This window comes from Cebidichthys violaceus, unplaced genomic scaffold (assembly GCF_023349555.1).
Source record: "Cebidichthys violaceus isolate CVI_PGR_0920_01 unplaced genomic scaffold, fCebVio1.0.p SCAF_55, whole genome shotgun sequence".
In the NCBI taxonomy this organism is placed as follows: Eukaryota; Metazoa; Chordata; class Actinopteri; order Perciformes; family Stichaeidae; genus Cebidichthys; species Cebidichthys violaceus.
The window spans coordinates 882,259-908,062 of NW_027176761.1; the positions used below are offsets into that span (position 1 = coordinate 882,259).

The 25,804-nt window shown below is 44.1% G+C and overlaps 1 protein-coding gene across 1 annotated transcript in view; it reads left to right on the forward strand.

Moving 5' to 3' along the window:
* hydin (HYDIN axonemal central pair apparatus protein) overlaps nt 1-25,804 on the forward strand; it is a 72,369-nt gene that overhangs the window by 44,056 nt on the left and 2,509 nt on the right. The window contains exons 32-90 of the mRNA XM_068731938.1: nt 284-411; nt 506-619; nt 1,177-1,257; nt 1,416-1,538; nt 1,637-1,876; nt 2,105-2,234; nt 2,339-2,485; nt 2,563-2,733; nt 3,144-3,317; nt 3,655-3,833; nt 4,041-4,115; nt 4,270-4,453; nt 4,625-4,766; nt 5,268-5,427; nt 5,528-5,621; nt 5,776-5,879; nt 6,639-6,761; nt 6,854-6,959; nt 7,397-7,500; nt 7,979-8,152; nt 8,624-8,821; nt 8,948-9,154; nt 9,337-9,578; nt 9,717-9,899; nt 10,359-10,478; nt 10,574-10,733; nt 10,863-11,035; nt 11,233-11,431; nt 11,591-11,684; nt 11,816-11,912; nt 12,027-12,186; nt 12,302-12,384; nt 12,534-12,689; nt 13,536-13,641; nt 14,097-14,301; nt 14,585-14,817; nt 14,912-15,060; nt 15,675-15,852; nt 15,995-16,091; nt 16,834-17,073; nt 17,248-17,390; nt 17,559-17,783; nt 17,868-18,028; nt 18,220-18,314; nt 18,458-18,671; nt 19,020-19,220; nt 19,310-19,433; nt 20,013-20,178; nt 20,395-20,542; nt 21,351-21,558; nt 21,644-21,865; nt 22,156-22,325; nt 22,430-22,628; nt 23,276-23,428; nt 23,539-23,709; nt 23,912-24,021; nt 24,275-24,497; nt 25,038-25,247; nt 25,405-25,568. Coding sequence (XP_068588039.1) covers nt 284-411; nt 506-619; nt 1,177-1,257; nt 1,416-1,538; nt 1,637-1,876; nt 2,105-2,234; nt 2,339-2,485; nt 2,563-2,733; nt 3,144-3,317; nt 3,655-3,833; nt 4,041-4,115; nt 4,270-4,453; nt 4,625-4,766; nt 5,268-5,427; nt 5,528-5,621; nt 5,776-5,879; nt 6,639-6,761; nt 6,854-6,959; nt 7,397-7,500; nt 7,979-8,152; nt 8,624-8,821; nt 8,948-9,154; nt 9,337-9,578; nt 9,717-9,899; nt 10,359-10,478; nt 10,574-10,733; nt 10,863-11,035; nt 11,233-11,431; nt 11,591-11,684; nt 11,816-11,912; nt 12,027-12,186; nt 12,302-12,384; nt 12,534-12,689; nt 13,536-13,641; nt 14,097-14,301; nt 14,585-14,817; nt 14,912-15,060; nt 15,675-15,852; nt 15,995-16,091; nt 16,834-17,073; nt 17,248-17,390; nt 17,559-17,783; nt 17,868-18,028; nt 18,220-18,314; nt 18,458-18,671; nt 19,020-19,220; nt 19,310-19,433; nt 20,013-20,178; nt 20,395-20,542; nt 21,351-21,558; nt 21,644-21,865; nt 22,156-22,325; nt 22,430-22,628; nt 23,276-23,428; nt 23,539-23,709; nt 23,912-24,021; nt 24,275-24,497; nt 25,038-25,247; nt 25,405-25,568 — 9,340 coding nt within the window. The remainder of the gene's footprint in view (nt 1-283; nt 412-505; nt 620-1,176; nt 1,258-1,415; nt 1,539-1,636; nt 1,877-2,104; nt 2,235-2,338; nt 2,486-2,562; nt 2,734-3,143; nt 3,318-3,654; nt 3,834-4,040; nt 4,116-4,269; nt 4,454-4,624; nt 4,767-5,267; nt 5,428-5,527; nt 5,622-5,775; nt 5,880-6,638; nt 6,762-6,853; nt 6,960-7,396; nt 7,501-7,978; nt 8,153-8,623; nt 8,822-8,947; nt 9,155-9,336; nt 9,579-9,716; nt 9,900-10,358; nt 10,479-10,573; nt 10,734-10,862; nt 11,036-11,232; nt 11,432-11,590; nt 11,685-11,815; nt 11,913-12,026; nt 12,187-12,301; nt 12,385-12,533; nt 12,690-13,535; nt 13,642-14,096; nt 14,302-14,584; nt 14,818-14,911; nt 15,061-15,674; nt 15,853-15,994; nt 16,092-16,833; nt 17,074-17,247; nt 17,391-17,558; nt 17,784-17,867; nt 18,029-18,219; nt 18,315-18,457; nt 18,672-19,019; nt 19,221-19,309; nt 19,434-20,012; nt 20,179-20,394; nt 20,543-21,350; nt 21,559-21,643; nt 21,866-22,155; nt 22,326-22,429; nt 22,629-23,275; nt 23,429-23,538; nt 23,710-23,911; nt 24,022-24,274; nt 24,498-25,037; nt 25,248-25,404; nt 25,569-25,804) is intronic.

Below are 25,804 nucleotides of genomic sequence, written 5' to 3' on the forward strand. Positions count from 1 at the left end.
TAATGCAATGCAGGACAGCGAACAAGAGGATTTCCTGAAATATTAAACTATTTTAATTAAGTTTACAGATTAATTTAGATATAATTTTGTTGATAAAAGCTAAAGTGAGATGATAGAACAGAAGAGGGATACGGATAAATGATGAACTTGAAGTGATGGATTGTCTCTGAAATGAATCCCTCTGTTTTTAATTGGATGTTTTATTTTCTATTTCCTCTCATTATTCTACATTTTGCCTTTATGAAATGAATAATACCTTGAGTGTTTTGTTGCCTCTTCAAAGGATTCAGTGCAGACGTTAAAAGAGTGAAAAACCTGCCCTGTGGAGAGACTCAGACTTTCACAGTTAAATTTGACCCCCAGAGAGCCAACCTGAAGATGGGGGACACAAGTGTTGTCATGCCAATACAGGTACACATGGGCACATTTCTGATTCAACGTAAAATGTCGACATAATTGACTCATTGTGTCCTCGTTTCTAAGTTGTCTTGGCTTGGCTTTACAGGTCGTAGGCGGCCCGGTGGTCCGGGTGCGGCTGTGTGCGGTGGTAATCGTGCCGGCCGTCACTGTTTCCACGGATACACTGCAGTTTGACACTGTGCAGTGTGGCGCGTGTCAGGTAAATACAGTGTGACAAGACACGGTTATGTCGCCCTGCAGAGGTTGCTTCTTATGTTCCACGATTGAATGAAAATGCAGCGTTGGAAGTTTGGATAATTATATAATCTCTGACACTGATTTGGATAATTACACAAATTGAGATCAAATCTTCTTTGACTGCCCTTTATATTTCAATCTGTGTTATCAACATGCAAAAGTAGGACAACAGGAAGCACAAATTCTGTATGCAGCTTAACACTGCTGGGTGTGTGCGTGGCACTCTAATGAGCGGCACTAATTAGAGACCAGTGTGCTGCCTCACTGTGGTGCCATCTTGCGGACAGATCAGGACATGTTCATCACGGATTTCCCTCACTAAGCTCATACACTTGAACTGCTTCAACGTGGTTGTGGCTATGCATCTTTGAATACATCAGAGCATTGCGATTCGTGATTTTATGCTGAAGCAGCATGAACACCATGAATATCAGTTCATTCTATTGTAGTCAAACGGACATGAGAATGCACTCAGGTTGTTGTTGTTGTTGTTGTTGTTTGTTTGTTGTTCCCCATCAGATGAAGACAATACAGCTGTTTAATCGTGAGTCTGTGCCGTGCTGCTGGAGCATAGCTGAGAAGGGGAAGCCTCTCGAAAAGGTATAACCGCTGTCATTTTATGGACAACTCAATATGTTATTTGATCTCCAGGTAACACAAAACTACCATCTTTAGCTTTAGGAAAAAGAAGGGTTTGGAATAGTATCGAAAAAAGATAAATAGACATAACTGCATTCGGTGTTCTTGCTCTCTGCCAGCGTAAAAAGGACGTGCAGATGCAGCGACCAGCTCCCGTGGTGTTCAAGATGATCCCCAGCTCTGGCATGCTGTCCCCTGGTGAACGAGTCAATGTCCAGATAACGTTCAGCCCCGCTGAGGGGGTAAAGAGAGCTTAATTGATTTTAGACATCGGCACAATACGCAGCAGAGCGTCATGGCCGTTACATGGATTGGTGACCTACTGCACGTGTCTCTGCAGCATCCTTACAACATGCAGCTACTGGTCCGTGTGGCTGAGAGCAGCCAGCAGGTGTTCATTACAGCCCAGGGGCAGGGTGACGAGCCACATCTCCAGTTCTGCCCGTCGGTGCTGGAGCTGGGGCCATGCATGCCTGTCGCCACTGAGGTGGAGGGTGAGGTCACCGTCAAGAACCCCGGCCCTTTCCCCGTTGAGTTCTACTCCCTGGAATTTGACAAACAGTATCTTGAGGAAGAAAAGGTACCTCGTTTATAATGCATAACATCACGGAAAGTGAAGTCGCATGTTTTTACCTAATCTTTCCAACCACTCTTTGCCTCTTGGAGATGTCCTCTCTTTTATCTTATTTCCTCACCTGGTCCCTCACAACTTTTTTAATTTTCTTCTGTCCGTTCCTTTTTGTGTTTTCTTCCTGTCCTGGTTTCCTTCTCCCTCCCCCTCTCTTTCTCATTACTTCCTCCCACGTAGATCCTGCGTCTGATGCAGGGTTATGATGAGAACAACATATTACTGCTGCCTCCCAGAGCCCCTGGAGAAAGTCTTCCCACAGAACTGCTGGAGTACTACCAGGAGCACTGCTCCCAGCGGAAAGACGACGGTAGCTTCAGGCGCACGCGATCATTAAGCACTGAAATCATATACCTAAAGGTGTCGGCATATAACGTGTGCATACCTGTGTTAATCCAATCTACCTGTGTGCAGCAGAACGGAAGGAAGGCCTGGATGAAGAAGAAGCCGTGATGGGTGACACAAACGAGGAAGGAGAGAGGTCAAGACAAAACGATGCCCACTCACCAGACAGCAAAGTGGAAGAAGTGCACACTTTAAATGTGAAACCAGCTGAACTACGTGAGTACAAGGATGTTAGATACAGAACTTGAAAGTAGCCTGAGCTGAGTGTGTTGAAGTAACGCTTGTTCTTTCAGTCGATTCGGAGATGACCACAGAGGGAAGCAGTGGGGGGCTGGGGCAGCTAGAGATGACCCCCGTCTCCAGAGCAATCGCCCGCCACATGTGTGTTGATCTGTCACCTGAGGCTCTGGCTGCACGCAACCGCAAAGGCATTGCTATTATTGTATATGGAGCCCCACTGACAGGTGATGCAATTCATTGACTAATTAATCAATTATGTGTTGTAAATCGAATAAAATGATGTTACCTAATTAGCAGAATCATCATATTTTAATCAAATAAAATGCCCCTGGAACTTAATTTAGACCCAGGTCCTTGCAGTTGAAACGCAATGAGTTCCTCAAAAGAGACTTCAGAAAGAAAACTTTTTTTTTCACCTGCTGTCTTGTTCACCTGATCCTAAGTCATAAACACAGGAGAGAAAACAATTTAGATCAGATTCAAAAGGATCACCCACATTTATTTTTCTAACTTGCCTCTCAGGGCTTCCGTACTCTACAGTACACATATTATATACTGTTGAAATACCCAGTGACCTGGGATTGACGAGTATGTTTTTGTAAAATCGTGTGTGTGTGTCGGTTCTCCACTTTAGACAACGGCAGCACAGTGGCTGCTCTGGCACGTCACTACGGAGGGGCGTGCCAGAGTGTTGATGCCGTGGTTACAGAGGCGCTCGTAAAAGGCACTTCACCTGTTAGCCTGACTGCAAGACAACTCTATGACTGTGCTGCGGCCCAGTATGCTGAGAAGAAGCCTGAGGAGGCTGGTAAGAACAAAACACTGTGTGTGTGTGTGTGTGTGTGTTCCGTTTGGGGAGTTGCAGGAGACTAGAAGTGAGAGAAGTGGCTCGTGATGGACAGACTAGCAATGTTTTTCCGTACTTTCAATGTGCCGATTAAAAAGGCATTTAATCACCAACCACATTACAGGAACGGCTCAGTAGTCAACAATAAAAGACTGCGATTACAGTACTAAGCAGTCTTCTGCTCGTAATCAGGCATTGATAATCTTCTATAGTCAGACAGGACACCACTGCAGAAGAGTGGAGTGTTGAGTAACATTGGCAAATGAAGGCGAAAGTAAACTTATACTTCTGCTTTCAGGTCAGACCACAGAACCAGGACCCGCAGCAGATCTAGAAGCCTCAGAAGCAGCTCCGCCTTCAGCTCCAGCTTCACGCGATGCTGTGGAAGTTCCTTCAAAACCCAGTGAGGACGGCTTCAGTGGAAATGACTCCAAGGCTCCTCAGGAGACTGAAAACACACACCTTGCCCTTTGCCTGGTACATTTTCTCATCCTCTGTCTTTTTAGTGTTATCTCTAACCATTGTAATCCAGGTTTGTGAATTGGACTTTTTTTCGGTATGAATCTACTTGAGACATCTTTATCTTTGCAAGGCACATTTCTCTTTTAAAATATGGGTTGAAATGAAGTACAATATAATAATTGAATATAAAAAAGCAATTGTTTGGTTGTGGTTTCTCTTCAGGCAGGAAATGTGACCTCACTCAGCAATCTCTTGCCTGAACAGCTATTGGTTGATATCCTGAGAGAAAGATTTCAGGTAAGTTTACACACAGTTTTTCTTGTAGTTTTGCAGTTTATTGTATCAGATATGTATTATGTGTAATACTTAAAAGGTGTTTCACTTAAGTGTCATTTGTGTCTTCTCATTTTCTTTTCTTTGTCTTGTCACTGTCACGGCGTCCTGATAACAGCTAAGCGACTGTCACCGTGGCATCGTGATTGACGGCCTGGAGTGTGTGTACGCTCAGTCAGCAGCCAGCACGCTGCAAATTGTTCTCAGGGCCCTTAATAACCGTAAACACATCTTTGTTGTCAACCTGTCTGACTCCTACGCTGCCCTGAAGGCACGGGAGAAAGCACAGAGAGAAGCCGCGGGTAAAAAAAAAGAGAAATGCTCCAGCCAATACATAAATTCTATTACAGAGGTCATAAATCAGCAAAGTTATTGTATTTTTTATGTCTAATCAGAAGGGTTCATGGCACTGTAAAGTATGTGGAACTGTCTGTGTGTGTGTGTGTGTGTGTGTGTGTGTGTGTGTCCTTCAGAGGCTCTGCAGAAAGAGAAAGCTGACAGGGAGGAGCAGTGGCTGCAGGAGCTGGATGAGGAGAAGTATGACGCTCTGCCAGGGGAGGAGAAGGAGCGTATTCACCAGCGACTGAGAGAGAAGCGCAGACAGCAGAAACTCAGGTACTGACTGGAAAGTGGCCCAACACATCTGAACCTAAAACCGTAGTTTTTCTGAGGTTTGCTAATACCAGTGTTTTAAGTCGGATTCATCACTCTCTCCTAACTGGACAAACTTTTAATATCGTCATCTTCACATTTCAAATGATTATGAATGCAACCCCGATGCAGAAGGAGCACCAAAAAGAGATGATCAAAGAAACAACACAGTAGTTATGTAGGAATAAACTATACAGGAAAGCGTATACAGGAAAATAAAGATCAAATAGATATCAGATGTGTCCGCATACCTGGATGAAAACCTCATTTAACGCTCCAGTTCTTCATGTTGTGTGCATGACTGTACTTGTCTGTACTAATCTACAGATTAGTTTTTTAGTTTTTGATCACAAAAAAGTAATCAAACTGTTGGGGCTCTTGGTAGACGCAGCTTTCACCAAAAAAGTGGTGATATTTAAAAAAAAAAAATAAAACCGTGTGAATGTGTGTGCGCCTGTGTAAAAGGGAGCTCAAGCATAAAGCGAAAGAGGAGGAAGAAAAGAGGCTCCAGGAGGAGACGAAAAGGTTGAGGGAAGAAGAGTTGAAGAAGAAGAGCAGAAGGGGCGGAAAGAAGGATTCGAAACAATTGTTGTCGAGGAAGAAGAGCTTGCTGGAGGGGAAGCAGGTCTGTATATGTATTCCATACCAACACTCCTTAATGAACAAAACCCTGCGTGAATAACAATAATTTTGGTGATCATGGAACTAATCAGTTTGGTTTCCAGTCAGCAGATGCATTGAATCTGCGGCAGATGTCTTCCTGTCACAACTCTAAAGAGTCGCTCGTGGACGCCAGAGAGCAGCAGAATTCAAATGAAGGTCCAAAGAATCCGCCTTTTGTTTAATGCTGGACACAAAACATTCTCCAATATCTTGGCACCAGGACAATGTGAATGATATGAAGCAAATAGTAGTATATAGACTGTAATCTGAGTGGTTAGTTGCTGACATATGGTCCTCTTTGCTGCTACAGTGCATCATAGCAAAGAGGCGGATGATTTACTAAAGCAGACGGAAGAAACCAAAGCCGTGCATGCAGAGTCTCCTCAACCCTCAGACCAGCTGCAGAGAGAAAAGGTAGGTTTACACTACAAATACACTGTGTGGTACTATAGAATAGTATCAGTAGGTACTGATACTTACATGTACCTACAAGGGAACAATGCGTGAATAACGGGTACAAATGTGAGGTCTTTTGAAGGTATTTTATAATTAACTAGGAGGGACTTTGTTTTCAACTACTAGCTACTTGTTCTAATACTACTTGATATGCTGACGATAACAAAAAGAGGATAGGCCAAATAACAACTGGGTACATTTGTGTTTGTGCCACGGAACAAACAGAAGTCCAGGGAAAAGAGTATTGTCAGGAACCTACTGCAGAGGCATAGCCTATATGCTAACTACCATTTATGTTCTAAGTAGTTGTAATTGCTGTATGGGGTACAACATTGTACTTATAGGAATTAGGAAGCCTGAGGTGTTACAGGTTTATATGAAACTGTTGTTGTTGATGTTGTCATAGAGTACAGTAAGTAGAACAGTTGTTATGCTGAGTTTCTACGATGAATACAGCTGGACTGAGAACCAGGAGGGACATTCTAACGGCCAAGGCAGTGGTAGGGCACTCTCAAGGATAGTCCCCCTCATGCATCCGATAGTTAAAAGAATACCTACAATATTTTAGTACAGTTCTCTTGTTCCTACATGTATTTTAAAAAATGTAATCACTATCAATCTCACTATGGACCCATCTACAGCAGAAATGATTGATACTCAATCACAAACTTTGCAATCATAACTGACTTGAAGTATGTTTTGTGATTGGATCTCAAGAGTATAGAAACTGCGGCGATGAAGAGGCCAACAGAAGAAAAAGAGTTGAAGAAAAGTAAAACGGGAGGAGAGAGAGATGATAAAGAAGCTTCGGTGAAGAGGAGCCCGTCTGGTGGGAAGGAGGTCTGTACGATCACCACGTTCACACGCAAACAAACACGTACTCTGTTTGCGGTGATTTAAAAAACGTTTTTTTTATTTTATTTCTTCTTCAGTCAACAGCTGCACCGGATGTTCGTCGGACGTCTTTCTGTGACAACTCCAAAAAATCACAAGTGGATTCAAGAGAGCAAAATCATTTAAATGAAGGTGCCAGCAGATGTAAGGAATCCCAACATGAGTTAATGCAGGACATAAAAAAACGTTCAGCATATACTGTAAGAAACGATGATGCACTGTTTAACCACGATGGCTGATTCTTACAGTAGTTTGTACATATGTTGGTAGGAGGAGGGTTAAGCTCACAACTTACTTACTTACATGGCTTACAATTTTATTATAAGACTTATTTTCAATCCATGAGGCTCTCCAAGCCCAAGATGACGTAATCGAATGAATTGTTAAGTGATAACTGTTTCAGGGCTCGAAGAAATATATATATAAAAATAAAAACAACTCACACAGTAAGCTAAGGAATCAGTGTCATTCTGATTCTGAAAACTAACAACATGTAGCCCGTACCATTTACAAGATAAATGTCATGATCAGAAAATGATTGTGTATTATTGTATGTATTAATATTGGCTTTGCTAATACAGTGCATCAAAGCCAAGAGGCGGATCATTCACCAAAGAAGGCAGAAGAAGCCAAGGGATCAAAAACAGAGTCTCCTCTTCCTGCAGGCAAGCTGCAGGGAGAAATGGTGAGTTTATTAAGGAGCAAAGGCGCCGCCACACTGCAACGCACTCCATCATAATGTCAGAAGAGAAGTTACCCATTTCATTACAAATGCGCTCTATTTAAATACTCTTTGTTAAGATAATACTTGCCATGCATTCACACAACTGCATACGTTTTGTGTCACTTGAAAATTAGACTGACTGTCTTCCATTTGTATTTGCACTCTTGCAGCTCTTGAAAGCTACAATTGTTCATACTGTCAAACTTTGCTCTGCATCCTGGGGATATACACAACCATTCAGTGTCCTTTGACAACAATTAGAGTGAGATGATCACAACCTGTAATTGGTATCATAAAATTGGAATTTGCAGTTAATACTTAAGTAATAATTAAGTAAAGACAACTCATGTAATTTATTCTGTTGCCTCAGCCACTCCAGAAAAAAACATTAAATGCTGTTAAATGCTGATGTAATACCCTTGATGTTTGGACTATCCAGCCAATCCAGTCCATTGTGGATGAGCTGCAGTCTCAGTTCCGTGCGTATGAGCAGAGCCAGGAACAGGTGGAGCACATCTTGCAGCACTGGGACCGAGCCCGGGGCCTGTTGCTGGTCCCGCTCCCCGGTGAAGAGGCCCCCTCGGTGTCAGAGGACGCCCCAACAGAGAAGCAGGTGTCGTGTTTTCTCTATAATTAAGTTAAGACTGCCTGGAAAAATGACGACCATGATGCTATTCTTCTTTATCCTCTCCTAAACTGCTGCCTGCCGTTCAACAAGCCTGTTGCATTTTAAATAACATTGGAACACTGGGCCGTTCACGGTGACACCAGACTGCTACAGGATTACCATATAGAGATCTACACACATCAATGGGATTATAAAGATGCATACTGATCTGCCGCGCGTTCACAACATTGCAGCATGGCTTTACGTGGCACAAAAAACAAAATCACATTCCATTAACGCAGCCTTACTCGGATTAATAACTGTAATATAATTCCTGTTTTAGAAATTGTGATCTTTTACACTATTTGTTGCCTGGGAAAAGTAATGATATTACAGAATGTGTTACTAAGAAATGTGTTGCTGCAAAACATTGGTCATAACACACCAATGTGACGCATCGTCACCCTGTGTGCACAGACCGCTGTTGGCAAGAAGAGCAAGAAAGCCAGCAGCAAGGTCTGGTCTCCAATGCCCAGTCAGACGGCAACATCAGCTGTAGCAGACACGGTGCTTCCACGGGACATTATCCCTCATATTGTCCTGAATGTGACAGGGAAAGACTGTCCGAGTGCTGCAGAGCTGCTCAAAGGCAGCACCCTGCCTCCACTGGTCGAGGTACGACTGATTTTTCTGTTTTTGTAGTGAATATAATTTACCGTAAAAGTTGTCTATTCCTTGTTTTTTTTCATCGGTTTACCACCATTGCCTAATCTGTTTCCTTCTCTCCTCTGATCTGGTTAGGTGTTGGACGATTTGGGGTTGGGACCCAGCGGCCCACCCATCCCGCCTCCCACCACTTTCTTGATGGTTCCTTTTCCCAAAAACAGGGAGCAATCTAACAGTCAACTCACCTGTAGCTGTTTCACCTTCCTGGTTCCCTCAGGGCTGGACGAACAGGACGAGGAGAAGAAATATTCGGTGGAAGATGTGCGAGCATCAGTTGTAAAGGTGATGGTTATTTCACACCACATGAATATATACGCTAAAACACGCAAGTGCAAAATGACCAGTGTGGAAGTGACAATCGTTTCCAAGAAGCAGCAGGATTTACAGGAAATGTGCTACCAATTTACTGTAGAAACTGATCAACATCTAATATTGAGCGTGGTGTTTGTGTGTGCACATTAAAGAAAGAGGCAGCAGCAACAGTTCCCAAAAGTCGCACCAAGGTCAGCATGAAGGAGGTGGCAGTTACAAAAATCAAGGAGAAAAAGAGCAGAGAGAGTCAGAAGGGCAAGAGACAAACTTCAGCCAAGACAAAGGCAAAGGACCCGGACCGGCCTCGCTCATCTCTGTTACACGTCGCCTCCTCCTCTGACTGCACTGAACAAGACCAACACCAAGAAAACTTAGAGCTGAAGCGCAACCAGAGGCAAGGGAAGACACAGACACAACACACAGACACACTCCACAAATAGTGTTTCATTCTTTGCTATGTTGCTGTTGTTTGTACTAAGTGTGTGTGTGTGTGTGTGTGTGTGTGTGTGTGTGTGTGTGTGTGTGCGTGCAGCCTGACAACATTTCGGTGGGTTGTACCAGCCAACGGTGAGGTGGTTCTGAAGATCTGGTTCTACTCAGACTCCCCTGGGAGGTTTGAGCAGACCTTCAACTTTGAGCTACTGGGGACCCGGAGACTCTACCAGCTCCTCTGCAGAGGAATTTGCACCTATCCCTCCATCTGCAAAGACTACATGTCAGTCAGCATTGTTTAATAACTTAATGCAGAAATATAAACGGTGAAGAAAGAGGGGATGTTACAGATACAAAGAGACACTACACAATAATTACATTTTCATGTTTCACCCAATATTTCTAAATAAAGTAGTGACGTCAGTGTTCTAGCCGGTTTCCATTTCCTGAAGAAAATGCTTGTTAATGCTGGCAGCTGAACAAGGCTTTGCTGAAAATTGAGAAATTTGAAATGAATTGGCCCAAATGTATTGCACTGCACTGCTGAGATTCATGGGAACTGAAATGTACAATTAGCACAATTAGAAGCTGAACTGCATTACCTAACAAACATCCTCTATTTCTTTCTTTTAAGAATAAAAAAAATATATATATATATATTTTCAATTCTCTTTTAATGCATGAAGGTTTGACTAAATGTGATTTCAGTTGGACTTAATGTTACCATTTATGCTTTCCTCAGGACTCTCTTTGCCCACAGTAAGAAGGCACCACAAATGGAGGAAGGGCTCCAGAAGACTTACGCGATTAAACCTGGATGCTTTGAGTTTGGACCATTACTCTGTGGCAAGACCAGAGACAGGTGAGAGGCAGAGTGATGGCTGTGAATGTTGCAGTGTGTTGGTGTCAGTCTTTGCCTTTATATTTACAGATTCACACGTGTCTGTGTCTGTGTAGATACAAGGAAAATAGGTACCCAGAGAACACGGAGCGACTAGTGATTCATAACAATTCAGGCCTGGAGGCTGAGGTCCAGTTCCATTTCCTGCATGACAGCCAGGCCACCACATATCTGCTGGACCCCCCAACCATGACTCTCAAACCTGACCAGAAACAGGTACCATACAGATCTTACGGCACAGGGAAATACAAGATTGAGAATATGTTGGTCTCCATTGTAGTTATACGGATGCTTCTAATACTATAACATGCGTTGGTAAATGTAAATATTCTCCCGTCCTGCTAGGAGTTGACAGTGTGGGCCTACCCAACAAAACTGGGACAAATGAAGGACAGCGTTGTGTGCCAAATCAAGGACAATCCAGAGCTTGTCATCATCAACCTCTCCTGCTGGGGCGTCCGGCCGGAGCTGGAGCTGGACAGCAAGCATTTTCACTTTAAAAGGACTTTGCTGCACAGGTACCAAAAACATAGAATACTAATTCAGGGAAGAGAAATTCCACAATAGCTTGACAAGTGATTTTCACGAAGCACAAGTGAACCCCCTCCAAAAAGGAAGCGGCGTGATAAACAACAGCGTTATATTCAAATTCCTGTGTAAACTTAACTGTCTACGCCTTTGTCCTTTTTTCTCGGTCAACCTTCCTTCTCTCTAGGCGGGACAGCCGCAGCGTGACGCTGCATAATAAGACGGCTCTGCCGGTGTCTTGGAGACTTCAGGGTGTGGAGGAGTTGGGTGATGAGTTCAGTGTGCCACAGGATCAGGGCATTGTCTCACCCAACTCCTCTTTCCCGCTGAGCTTGCACTTCAGGGCCAGGAGGCCACTCCACATTAAGAAGATCTTACGTCTGGAGGTGTAGTAAAACTATAAAAGTACACATGCTGTGATGAATAATAAATGTAGCTTACAGAGTCAGTGAGTCATAGAGTTTTGAAACAGATATGTGTCAAACTAGGTATTTCACATATCAGTTTGTATGTATATACAGTATGTGCTGTGTGTTTTGTTCCAGGTATACGATGTGGAGATGATTCTTGGCATCGTGCACACAGAAAACCTTCAGGTCACAGCTGAAGCCTATGACATAAACCTAGAGATTGTACCAGGTAAGAACTGGTAGAGCTTACAAATATACATAACACATGTAATTCAGACTGATATTTTAACCCAGAATCTTCTTGCAGTGAGGTGACAGTGGGTTGCAATGATAATTAAAATGATACACTTGTTTCTGTAGCAGATGGCTGTGTGGACTTTGGAACCATCAAAGTCTTCGAAAATGCCGAACTGTCTCTCAGGATGAAAAACCAAGGGAAATATGAAATAGCCTACAAGTGAGTTTGAACTGCTACTTTTGGACTTTTAAAGTATCAGTTTGGGTTTCACGTCACTGCAAGTGAACTACCGTGGAACTAACAACGTTGTTTCACTTCTTCTCTTCCCACAAGGTTTACACTGCAGCAGACCGACCGAAACCTGGACTCCATTTTCATGGTGTCCCCCCAGAGTGGGACTGTAATGCCCCACGAGAAGCCCACAACAGTGCAAGTACTCTGCAGGCCCGATAGAGAAGTCTTAATTAGAGAGCAACCTGTCCTGTCTTGCCAGGTCAGAGTCATACGACGGTCCTAATGATTACAGCGGTGGAGGTTGAACTGTATATTCATGGTCATTCATGGAAACAGTTTAGAGCTCACTCAAGTTAAGATTTCCTCCTCTGCAGGTGATTGAACCCAGCATTGGGAATGGAGGAGAAACCGTAGGTACCATAGACATCAAGGTTTCAGTCAAGTCTGTCTTCTCCAGGTTAAGGCTTGATTCATACTATCTCTTTTGTGTAATATGCATTAGTATTTAAGGAACAATATTACAATCAATTCAGATTGCGTCATCTCTTTGTTTTTTTTACCATTTCACATTTGCACATATTCTGAATTGCTGTGTGGTCCTTTTAGGTACAAGATCACACCTGCATGTGACCTCAACTTTGGCCCACTGGTCTATGGCTGCAAGAAAAGCCAGAGCTTCACTATTGAGAACAACGGAGACTTTGAGACCTGTTTCACCTTCCGCCGCATGATCACGGACCCTGCGCCACCGGGGAAGGCAGGGTAGGAGGACAGAACACTAAGTCATACACGAGGGCTGATACTTTTCTAAAAGTAAGATGGAATGGAAGTCATTAAAACAAATAAAAATCACAAATCAAGTTTTAAAGTAGTGGAAGTTTAAAAGCGGAAGCTCAGTCCAGGTGTTCTTGGCTTGTTGATGAGATACTGCACATTCTAAATCATGTCTGCTGCCACAGGTGAGAAAATCCCATATTAAAATGTAATATACCGGAGAAATGACGTTTCAATGAAACATTGTGTTGCCAATCCCTCCAAATGTTTGTTTTTTCCACCTATTGATAGATAGATAGATAGATAGATACTAACTTTATTGATCCCGCGAGGGGAAATTATTTTGTTACAAGCAGCAATAGGTTACAGAGCAAAATTGGTGGGAATGTGCTGCTTTTATGATGATGAGTCATCATAAGTGAAAGTAAAACAAATTAAAAACAATACAGATTACAATTGCCAATTCATATGACTCGGGTTTATGTAATTCCAATTCGGTGGTGAGCAAGACCAGAGCCATTAGTGTGGTGGTGGTGGCTTTACAGTGAACGGTATCGACAATCGGTACCTAACTGAAAACTAATGTGGCTTGTGTTCAAGATCACATGTCTCTGGTACTTTAAATTGTTTATTACATTCATTGTAATAAACAAATGATAAATACAAAAAAAATAAAACAGCTTGTGCATAAATTACAATCAAGGTCTCAACTGCTGCTTGAAGTGAAGTGATGACAAGCTGAAGGTCTTAAAACTGTCATAGTCCTTCTCCAGAATCAGTTTGCTTCAAGATGTTCAAAAGAAATGTGTTTGTGTCCCTGTGTACTGGTCTCAGGGGTCCAGGTAGGAAGACGCCTCAAGAGAGCCATTCAGAGAGGCCCGCTACCTCCAGTAGCAAAGTGAGGCGTGAGTCCATCCAGAAGGACAAGATCGTGTTAAAGGTGAGAGACTGCTGGTGGAGAGGGAGCCCATTTTCTCTCAGAGGTAATTGTTGAAAAAGCACGACGCGCTTGTTCGCTCCAATCTCACTGAGGTTTGGTATGAATCGATCAAACGTAATGTTAGCTTTGCTGATCTTACACATTTACGAAAGTATAGCAGACGTTTTTCACAGCAGCACTCTAACTTGTTAAACAGAGGTGTTTCTTATTGATTGATGGATTGATGGAACAAAACCATTATTTACTTTATTAAAGCTGCTCTTGAGGTCCATGTCAAAATACCAGGAGAGCTTTTTGTCTTTTATGTCTAAGACCTACGTTTTCATTTGCACAACAGAAGCCAATGAAAAAAAACATGCACAAAAAGACACCTTCCATCCATGTTCTTGATTGTGCTAGTTTCCCCCGCAGTATTCTCATCTGTACCTCACTGATCCTCCCTCGTTTCTCTCCAGAACCGCCTCACCGTGGGGGTGTTCTCAGTGTCTCCCTGCGCCCGGAGCTTGCAGCCAGGCTCCCAGCAGGTGGTGACAGTGGACTGTGTGGCTGAACAGCTGGGCAACTGTAACCAGGGTTTGCTCATTGACGTCAGTGACCGTGATCCTTCGGACCAGCCTGATGGCATACCGTACAGACTGCTGGCTGAAGTCTGCAAGCCAGGTGAGAGCAGTGAGATCTTACTCTGTCTGACTTGATTAACAAACCTGACCAAAGTTGTAAGGTTGAACTGATTAGAATTTGGTGGTCACCAAAAAACAATTTTGGTCATCACTCAGGGATTAATATGCCAACTATGACAATTTCACAACAATGTCTAATAGGATAAAATAATGAAGTGATCATTTTTGGTCGGACATGGATGTGAACTTCAACATGCCTGGTTAGCGGAGGCGTACAACGCAAGGCGGTAATTGTAGTTTTCCTTCTTTTTTTTGTCTCCCAGGTATAGCGTTAGACATGGCATCCATCTTTGAGGAACACCACCTGTGCCACAACAGCAGTCAGCTCTCCTCTGAGCAGTTTTGCAATGCTGAACGCATTTACGTCCGGGACGAGAACAAGTTTATTTTCAACAAAGTCCTGGTGGGGCGGACGGCCCAGGCCCGATTCAAACTCACCAACAGCAGCAAGGTGCCCTGTGTGCTCAGCTTGGCCCTCAAGTATGTTGGCGCTAAGGTAAGGCGTGTGAAGGATACACGGATAAATGCGAATGAATATTTGTGATTGTGGTACATGGTAGTTAGCATGTCCATACGGTGTTTCCTTACAGACGGGCCGTAGCGCGGAGGTTTTTGATTTGTCTGCTACAACACTGAGCATCCCCAGCCAGTCACACTTGTTCGCTGTGGTCACCTTCACACCTCAGGCGATTCAGCTCTACAGTGCTGTGTTCGAGGCCACACTGGAAGTAACCAACAGGTATGAGTTTATGACTGCGTATGCTACTTTACTGCTCTCTGTGCTGTCGATTGGTCCGTTCATTTCCACTACTAATGTGGGCGTGGTGACAAAATAGCATCACCTCTTGCCTTTCCTTGCTGACCACTGGCCACCTACTCTTCTCTCTGTCAAATCCAGTAGGACATCCACATTCAGGAGCCTTGTGGGGTTTTTTCCCCCGTTGATGATCAACTTCTTTGACTTCATGGCTTATGTTAAAACTCAATAACGGCTGGCTCAGTAGCTGTTATCTATCTGACTCGTGGTGAGACGCCACAGGATCTCACTATTAGGAACTCGGTAATGAACCCCCACAGAACACAAGTAAACCGAGCTGTCCGGAGTCAACTAACTTCACAATAGCACTGTACATTACTTCATACCTCCATTCTACCCTAAATCTCCCCCCTTCGGAGATGTCCTCCTCCTCCTCTGCCCAAACCTCCTGCCTCAGTGACGCGAATAACATATGACAATGATACAGGCTAATATCACAGTATGAATGTGAATATACATGGATACATTTCAAATTATGGATGTGATTGATTTTACACAAATATGTTTCAAGACACACATACATGTTTCTCCCACAGGAGCAAGGTGCTGGAGTTCGACCTCATTGGAGAGGGCAATCTGCCCAATATATGTGTGGTGCGTCCAGCTCTGAGGAACAGCAGAGGACGCCCAATGCTGCAGTTCACACAAGCGTTGGTAGGACGAAGACACACCCGGCCCCTGATGCTGCTAAATGATGGCAATGTTCCAGCTCAGGTGGGAGGAGACATATTCCTTTATCCTCTTATTTATTATAGATTTAGTGCATTTAAAAAACATAAATCACCTGTATTTACAACACATCATACAGTAGATATGCTACACAAAAAGGTGCTTTGTGGCTCTGTGTGTTGTGTAGGTCCAGATTGACATGCTGGATAAACATGGAGTGTTCACCCTCAAAGCTGCTCCTGGCAACACTTGCAGCTCCACCCACTCCACACAGATTGACTCAGGTACAACCTTAACCTGTAAAACTCCTCTTCACTTAAACAATTAGTAGTTAGCAGTTTGCTCAATGGAATTCATCAGGGATGACCCACGTCTTGACAACTCGCGTGAAAGACAAAGGTAAAGAGAAACAATATATTGGGTTTTTTTTAAGCTAGGTTCAAATTTAGTTATGACTCCTTATAGCTTTCATTATCGCACTTTGTTGGCATGATCCACACACTGGATATCATAAATTAATAATAATTCATATTCAGCAGGCTTTGTTTTCTAATGTGATAAGCTAGCTAACGTTATTAGCATCTTACCTTGGACCAAACAAAGCCATTTTTTGTTGATTTTTGATGGATTCAGCTGTGAGTGTGGTCTTCCACACTGTTTAAATATGTATTCAACATCGCTCCTCCGGCGTTCTTGGCTTCAGGAAGGCGAAAAATGAAACACTCTCCTCTGAATTTTGAGGATACCTGCTGTCGGACTCGCAGCTTCCATACACAACTATGAAAGCTTGACAGGCTCCTGCGCCTAAGTTTGTGCAACTTGTGTCATAATGCTAAATTATCAACAAATATGTATCAACAAATTACTCCAGAAACGTGTTTCTGGTTTCACTTGAAATATACTGTGATACTGGTGTTTTGCACTCAAAGTCAATGTTTTTCTGAGCTCATCATAGGCTTCTCTCCTATGCTAGAGACGGCCTTCGCCGTATTTCTTGTTGATGACACACTGCTCCTTCTTCCACAGAGCGTCAGTCGGTGCACCGAGCCATGCTGGGGCTGGACGTTAACGAGCAGGTGGAGCTTGAGGTCAGCTTCTGCTCTGACAAGCCCCTGAGTGTCGAGGCCAAGATGTCCCTGCAGGTGGAGGACAACCAGTACGGCAAAACCATAATACAAGTGACCGGAGAAGCTTACCAAGCAATCGTCTCTCATGACAACATCAGGCGGTCGTCGCAGGAAATCGATCAGGCCGATGAAGAGGGAGGTAAGAGAAGACAGGAGGGCAGGAGGCCTATCATCAGGTGTGACGTAGGTTCAATAATCAGGCAGTCCTTACCTGATTCTGAACAGAGAAATGCTGTAAGTGTTGTGATTTATTAATATGTAAGCTTGTTTCTTATCCAGGAATTTTTCTACAAAGTCTATTTCTCTCTCACAGGTAATTATGAGGTGCTGAATTTTGGGGACTGCCATGTAGATTGTCCCTATCAAGAGAGTTTCACCATGACCAACCACAGCAGCGGCCAAGTAGTGAGGTTTGAGTGGCCTCCTGTCGGATCCCATGTCTTCTTTTCACCACAGGTAAAGCATTGAAGGAAGGAATAAAGGTGTGGCTGTAGAACAGGTGTGGGTTTAAAAAAAACAAATGTTTTCATGAAAAGGACTCGGTCTAAAACACTGCTCTGTTTTTGCCGTTTGCTTAATATAATACTTGGCTGCACATTATCAAAAATAACCTTTTTCTTACAGGTGGGACACCTTCATGCTGGTTGTTCCAAGGAAGTGACTGTCACCTTTGGCTCCAATCAGCCAGTGACTCTTACCAGCCATCCAATAAGATGCAAAGTTAGTCAGGTGGAGTTCCAGCAGCCGCTGGAGCAGGTGGCGGACTGGGACGACGGACAGAGGACGGTGCAGTGGCTGAGTTCTTCCAAGCAGGCCTCAGGAGCACCACAGCAGCCTGTGAAGAATAAGGTAAACATGGCGACTGTGAAAGAGATGTTTGAAGAGAGAGTCACAAGTTCACAACAATTGTTGAGCGCACATGTTTGCGCGCAGGTGATAAAGACGGATCCTGAGCCCTGCTGCTCTGTTGTTGAGGGCTCCCAGTGGGAGTTGGAATTGCGAATCAGCGCAGTTTGTGACTACGTGAAGTTCAGCTGCAACACCGACACCATCCACTTCAGAGACACCATGCTTTACCAAACCAGGCTCCACCAGTAAGTCAGCCTCCACGTATATATGCTGTTTCATGAAACCGACATTTACTATCAGCTAGCCAGTGATACTCCAGAAAGATTTTTAAATGTATTAACTATACAAATATATGTTGTTCCAGCAATCCTGAAGGGTCAGATACTTAAAATGATACTCATGTTGTTTGTGTGTGTGTGTGTGTGTGTGTGTGCAGACTGCAGATCGTGAATCATGGCACTGTCAAACTGGAATACTCCTGGCAAGTCCTCATGGATCCAGGGAACAACATAGTAAACCACGACCAAGGAGGTATTACTGTACAGTAATCCTTGATTATCAGCGTTAACTGTTCTCACTCTTCTTGAATTCAATATAGCTATTTACATGTTAATGCTTTTCAAAAAGGGGGTTTGAAACTGTGTGTAAATGTGAACATGTGTTCGCCATGACAGAAGGGGCCCTCGCCCCTCGACCAGGCAGCAGGTCAGGAGCCCGTCCTGCCAGCGCTCTGGCCAGCGTGATGTCTCTTCTGACGGGGAATCCAGAGCTTCTGCCCATCAGCGTCGAGCCCAGCATGGGGGCCGTAGCGCCCGGTTCCTCTCAGAATTTCAGCATCCGCTTTTCACCTGTGGAAGTGGCCCAGTTTCAGGGCAGGCTGGTCAGCAGGTACGGTAAATCAAAAAAAATAAACTAGTTATATAACAGTGAAGTTGTGAATATTCTATGCCATAGCTCCTCAACCTCAGCCAAACCGAAAAGTGGTTCAGTTAAAAAAGGGGAGGAGGGGATCTGATGTTTTCCCATGATTGGAGCCAAGCCCGACTGCTTTTCCACGCTGCGCCAAAGGTTAAAAGTTGGCCACACCTCAATGCCTGAGCTCTGTGTCATGATAAATGACATCACCCTCTTTGATATAAGCCCTGGAAGTGTAGAAGGACAGAATGACTGTGAGGACGTGAATGGATGTCTTCACAATAAATATGACACAGACTTTGTTGATACCTTTTTTTTCAGTATCCCCAACTTGCAGGATGGAGATCAGGCTCCCTGTGTCTCGCTGTGTGGCCGCAGCCTGTTGCCCCACTGCCACTTTCACCTGGAGGACTCAGACTATATCAGTGGGAACCGCCGTAACCCTGATTTCAGGGGTCTTCTGGACCCTAACACCAGGGTCATAGAGTTCAACTCTGTTGGCTTCTCGGTGCCATCAACAAGGTAAAAAAGAGAGAGAGATGAGAGCGTTTCCTCTCCGTCACTCTAAGCCCTGACACTTTGTATATGTGTCTCCTTGCTTTACACCACAGATGTTTCAGTGTGGTGAACCCAACCAGTACACCCTACTCCTTCAAGTGGAGGTGTGAAGACACAGGTGGCCCATTCTGCTGCCTCACCCCATGTGGCACCATCTTGCCTGGGAAGAAGGCGGAAGTAAGGATGTCTCTCTCTCACACACACACACACACACACACACACACACACACACACACACACACACACACACACAGTCAAAATGGTGACGTAAAATACCACCACCCTATTGTAACATTGGTCCTCCAGTTTCCTTCACCTACAGCATATCATGTAATTCACCTCGTCCCGTCCTTCATTTCATTGCACATCAGTCAATCTCAATCTCTCTCCTCATTTTAGATATTTGATCTCATTATAGTTTCAGCGTCGCCGTCTCCCGATGTCCCACTTCATCGCAACAAATCTATCCCAATCTCATTCCCTCCATTTAATCTAATACCTTTTTAATTGTATCTCCTCTAATCCATTTCCAGCTCAACTCATTTAATCTAATCAGTTCTAGTTTGCTTGTCACTCTTCCCTCCCCTCCTTCCACGTCTTTATTCCTTTTACCCTTATTTTTTTTTTGCATACATTTGTTTGTGTTCTTTTTTTCTTTTTTCTTTTTATATTGTTTGCCATTTGTAATCCTCTGCTGTGTGTGTGTGTGTGTGTGTGTGTGTGTGTGTGTGTGTGTGTGTGTGTGTGTGTGCGGAGGTGTGTTTTAAATATGTAGCTGAGCAGTTTGAAGCAGTGGAGTCATTCTGGAGCTTTACGATTGAGGCTCTGTCACTGTCTGTCCCCTTCCTGTGCGTGGGCACCACTAAAGAACCCCTTGTCTACCTCGACAGACCTCACTTTGACTTTGGAGAACTGCTTGTTGGTGCGTAGCATACATGGACACAGACACACACACACACACACACACACACATGCTCACGTACATGCATTTACACTGGGAGATGATCCCACATCTCTTTCAAGTCACACCACAAATTAAACGCAAAACATCTTTTTAAAGCCTGTTTCCAACATGCCTGTATGTGTGTGTGTGTGTGTGTGTGTGTGTGTGTGTGTGTGTGCCTGCCGGCCTGCACAGGTCGTAAAGTGGAGCAGACAGTGGATCTGGTGAACGGGGAGGAGGATCTGTTCCACTTCTCTGTCTTGCAGCCGTCTCTTCTTTCTGATGACCAGCAGTCCAGCCTCATTTTGCAGCCCATGACTGGCACAGTGGCCCCCAGAGACAGGTTAGCGTCACAATAACATACACTGATTACCACTCAATGTAATGACTTTCCTTTCAAAATGCTATATAATATTTATGAGGTTTAGAAATGTATCCGTGTCCGTTATTTTGAAAACACAATCACTGACTTGTGCATGATGTAAAGAGTGTCCCAAAACCCAGAGATGAGTCAGCGTTTCTGCTCTTCCGGTTCCCTTGTCTCAAAGTCACGTTTTTTTTTAATGAGTTTTTGGTTTTTTAAACCTTTTGTTCTGCAACATAAAATACGTCAGCAAAAATTCTGAAGCTTTTAAATGTCTTTAAAATAGCTTTGAAAGAAAGCTGCTAAATGACAAAACGTCATCACCAGTCTGCCTTTACAGCCTCTTTGTGTAATGAGTCCGTTTATAGCCTTATAACATTAGTCTTTTACTTCTGCTGATTGCATTCACGCTTCAAACATCATAAAAGTGGTGTTCATTTGTGAAGATTATCTTGCTGAAATGAACATGTAGGTATCGTAAACATTTGTATGACACAAAGTTTATTTTCGGCAAAAATCCAAAATGGAAAAATCCCTTCGTCTTTTTGTCGAGGGAACCATCGCGATGCTCACTTCTGAGGTTGGCCTACAAAAATCCGTCATCCCCGCAGCACTCGTTTGTGCATCTGGCATGAGGGGATTAACGTGTCAAATATCAAAGCTTTGTGAGGAAGTTGCACGTCGCTTCACTACTAATTCAATTTGTTACAACGCATCTATCACAGCAAACTGCAGAAAGTCATAGAGAGCAGTGAAACTGTCAATTGTTGTGAACTCTTTGTTGCAGGTTGTCGCTGTCGGTGTCCTTCACGCCTTGCCGGGAGGGCAATGTGAGCTTCAGATTGGCTCTGAAGGTGAAGAGGAAATCAGAGCCACTCGCGCTCACAGTTAAAGCCGACTGTTTCAGCATGAGCACCTCCGTTCAAGTTGAGAAGCCAGAAGGAGGCCTCAGAGACATCAGCCCCAACCACAAAGACACTCTGGACTTCGGGAAGGTCAGCTCACTTTCAAAGACACAAGTACTCAGATCCACGAAGCTGAAACGTGACGGTCATCTACCTGTGTGTGCACTATTTGCAGGTGGGGATTTCAGAGCAATCCGCTTTTAATTTCCTGGTGTCCAATCTGGCAAGATTCCGATCGGAAGTGAATTTTGACCTAACGTGTCCCAGTGAGCTGCTGCAACATTTTCAAGCAAAGCCACAAAACGATACTATTGAGGTCGGGAAGCAGCTGCGCTCTTCGCTCTTCTTTTGTCCACGGAGCATCTGCAACCTGCGGGACGTCCGGCTGAGTATCAAGGTGAGATGCTGATCTCCTATCAGGCTTTTTAGAGAGGTACGAGGCTGGTTAGGCCTCATTCTGCGCTGACAAGAAATAACGTTGTATAGCTATAAATATCCGCACACTTAAGTCTTATCCTGCATTTACCAATGGAATATAAATGAAATCATTTTCATGTCACACCATAAAGTTGTTCAATTTGGTGGAAGCTGTGTTGAAACCGATGTTAAAACTTAACATTCTGTCTTGATTCGGTCTACAACGCTCCTCCCTCTCCTGTATTCCTCTCTCTTGTTTCATCTTGTCAGGTGAAGCACGGGCCGACATTTACATTTGCTATCGAAGGCAGAGCTGTAGCACCTAGCCTTGAATTCTGCTTCACCAAGCACAACTTTGGCAAGTGCTTCGTGTACAGTCCGGGCATGCTGCCGGCCTCCCGGACTCTAGTGATCGGCAACAAAGGCGAGAGGGACGTCAGGTAGTTGTGTGTGTTTGTTTTTCTCCATGCGTCAGGTAAAGGTGTCTACCGCAGTCGTTTCCAGAGTTCAAATGCACAGATTTGCTCCACCTCCCCCTCCTCAGTGTCGAGAGCGACTTCAGAAACACCTCTTACCTAGAGATGGACTTCCAACCTGGCATTTTGTCCCCTGGCGCTGTGATGGAGGCACCAGTCAACTTCTATCCTCGCGAGGCATGCCGCTACCATGAAAGACTCACCTTTGTCTTAAACAGCTGTGTCACGAAACACGTCGACATACTGGGGCAAGGCATCGAGATGAAGGTGAGAAGGAAGAATGCGTGATTGTATTACTAAAATGACCGTGTTGACTCGTTGCTTTGTAACTTTTGCTGAGCAGCGGCAACAGGAAGCAAGTTTTATGCTCTTCTGAGCAATGAAGTGTATCACACCATTCTAACGGGATGGAGACACTGTTTAAAGGGGAACAGACTGGGACAGTGTCCTCAAGTGATGGCAAAAGACTTCACTTCGCTGTTCAACATCCCTTCTTGTGCATAACCCTGATCAGATCACTGCGACGGAAAGCATCTGATCCCACAACAGTTGTGTGCTCGAATGTAGTTGCTAGCAGTTAGCGATACTCACCGAAAGCCCACTGACTGAGCGGCTAGCAACAGAGAAGGGTCTGTCCTTGGCAGGTAGGACAGCTGAGGCCATGAGTCACCCAGCATGTGTCCCACTAATGCCACCGTCCACATCATCTTCACACGCCCCGGAAAATACAGTCCGAGGGCTGCAAGTATGTAACTTAGCTCTGTTAATGACAAGCTAACTTACACATTGGTAAGCTAACAAGCCATGGTAAATCACCGAGGGGCAGATAAAACTCTGTCAACTAAACTATATCATTTATTAAATTCTGAACCATTTAATCTAGTTTTCCTTTATCATGTATCATTCCGTCCTAGCTGGAGGTGGAGAACCCCAAGCAGCGGAAAGTGAAGCTGGGATCTCTGGTGTTGGGTCAGAAGGTGAAAAAACAAGTGGTTCTGGTCAATCGCAGCCCTTTAGACCTCTCTTTTACTCTGCTGCTTAACACCAACACACCTCTGGATCCAAGGGTAGGGAACACACACACACACACACACACACACACACACACACACACACTGATACAGAGTAGTCTCCGCAAGCAAAACTTAATATTCTTCTCCGCCTCCTCCTCTTACAGGAGCTGTCATTCAGTCCAGCAGGTGAGCTGACCCTGAAAGCCAGTGTTGGTTCGTGTAATGTTGAGATCCAGTTCTCACCTCGTCAGCACACGCCTCCCTTCACCGCCGAGCTGCAGGCGGAGTTTGCGGGCCTGTTACACCCCCTGCTGACCATCCAAGGCTGCTGCCAGGTTAGGCTGTGAAGTAAACGGGTGTAGCTGTTCTCAGAATTATCTTCCCACAAATCCGACAGATGTCCATTAAAAAGAACGAGTGCGGACTGTATTTGTTTAGAAACACATAAACGAGACATTTTTAAGTTTGTCGCATTAACTCTATGCTGTAATTTGGATGAAGTCATGTTAACCACTAACATGATGATTTATACATCAGGGTGTGGAGGTCCAGCTGGACCAGGACCACCTAGCCTTTGGAGCTGTTGTCCAGTGCTGCCAAGCCAGGAAGAGGATTGTCATGATGAACGCTGGGGACATTGGTGCCAGGTAAGGTTAAATATTATTATATATTACTATATATGATCCAATTTCAGTAAGATAAAAAAAAGACTCACACAGACTAATTGCAGAAGAAGCACTGACAAACTGTGCAGAGTTACTCCTTTTTATTACAGTCTACAAATTGTTGCGTAATCAGAAAAAAATACTTTCTTTTGTACTAGTCTGCTTTTGGGACTCATGACTTATTCTGGTTGGATTTATATCCTGTTGTTTGCTTTTTATGTATCTGTCTAACCAGGTTCCAGTGGAAAACAGAGAATTTTCCCCCAGAGTTGTCCATCACACCAGCTAAAGGCTATATCTGTCCCGGCATGGAGGTTCCTTTCGACGTGACTTTTGCCCCGGTGGAGCTGATTAACGACACAAGATATGAGAACCTGTCTTGCTGTGTGGAGGGCTCCCCCTCACCCGTTACCCTCACTGTAACAGGCTCCTGCATTGTAGCCTCCACTAGCAAAGAGGTTTGATTGATGCACTTTTATACACAATGCTGAATAGTGACATTCGATCAGCCTAATGTGCTCTGGCAGCTACAAGTCAAAACAAGGTGACATAAATATTCTCTATTGAGAACAGACATCATCTGTCTGAGTAATATCCCCATTTCTATTTTAGTATGATCACCTTTTAAATTAAATAAATATATATTAAAGTTACTGTGAGAACTGTTATGAAACAGTCTCAGTTTAATACTGATGCCTCAGGGAACCAGGGCGTACTGTCAGACCCTGCTGCAGTAAAATCAGAGATTTTCTAAAGGGACTCTGGTACTCAGAGACACTACCGCTTTTGTCCACAGGAACCGCCATAATCAAAACAAAGTTCCTCATAGTAGCTTGAACTTTACTCCAATCATCATCTACACACACATAGGTACATACATGCAATTTGCCCTCTGCATAAATAGCTTTAAGTGATATCTATGAGCATATTGAGTCATGTAACTGCCCTTGTACTACATATTGCATAATCCGGACCTCCGTCTGACTGCTTGTCTCCAGGTGGTGAACTTTGTTTGCCCAGTGCGTGGCTCTCAAACCCAGACTCTGCCCGTGTTCAACCCCACAAACCAGCAGTGCAGCATCAGGCCTGTGGTAGAGGGAGAGCAGTGGAGCGCTGCGTCCTCTGTGCTCCTTGAACCTCTCCAAAACAAGCCATACAAGATCACCTACCGACCGCTGTCCGTTACCGCCGATGGGAAGAAACACCTGGTAGAGGAGCACTAACGTTTAAACACGATCGCTTACTTATTTGATTGCCGCTTTTGTGCATATTCAGTGCAGTGTGATGCATTCTACGTGATAAAACAAAACAATGTAAGCAATGAAGTGTGACATTAACTTGTCGTATCTCTCCTTATTTCCTCAGGGATCGGTGTTTTTCTCCTTCCCTGATGGGACGGGCATGCTGTACTCCCTTCAAGGAACAGCTGAACCTCCGAAGGCAGAGGACACCATTGTGCATGAACTGCCGGCGAAGACTCACCACACAGAATTGCTCCCTGTGCACAACTGGCTCTCGAAGCAACAGCGGTAATGCACACACTATATAACCCTGAATAGAATAATGCAATATGTTTTTTGTTTTTGGCCACTTGGGGGCAATACTATCACTTTGTTGATACACCAAACTTGTTTGCAAACAGTTGCTTATTTACACATCCAGCAACATTATCGTTCAGTTGAAGTCCTGTTTCTGGCAGATGAATGTAAGTCCAGTATTCACTCTCTTTTAGCTCTGTTTTTTTACAAAGCCCCGGAAGGGACAT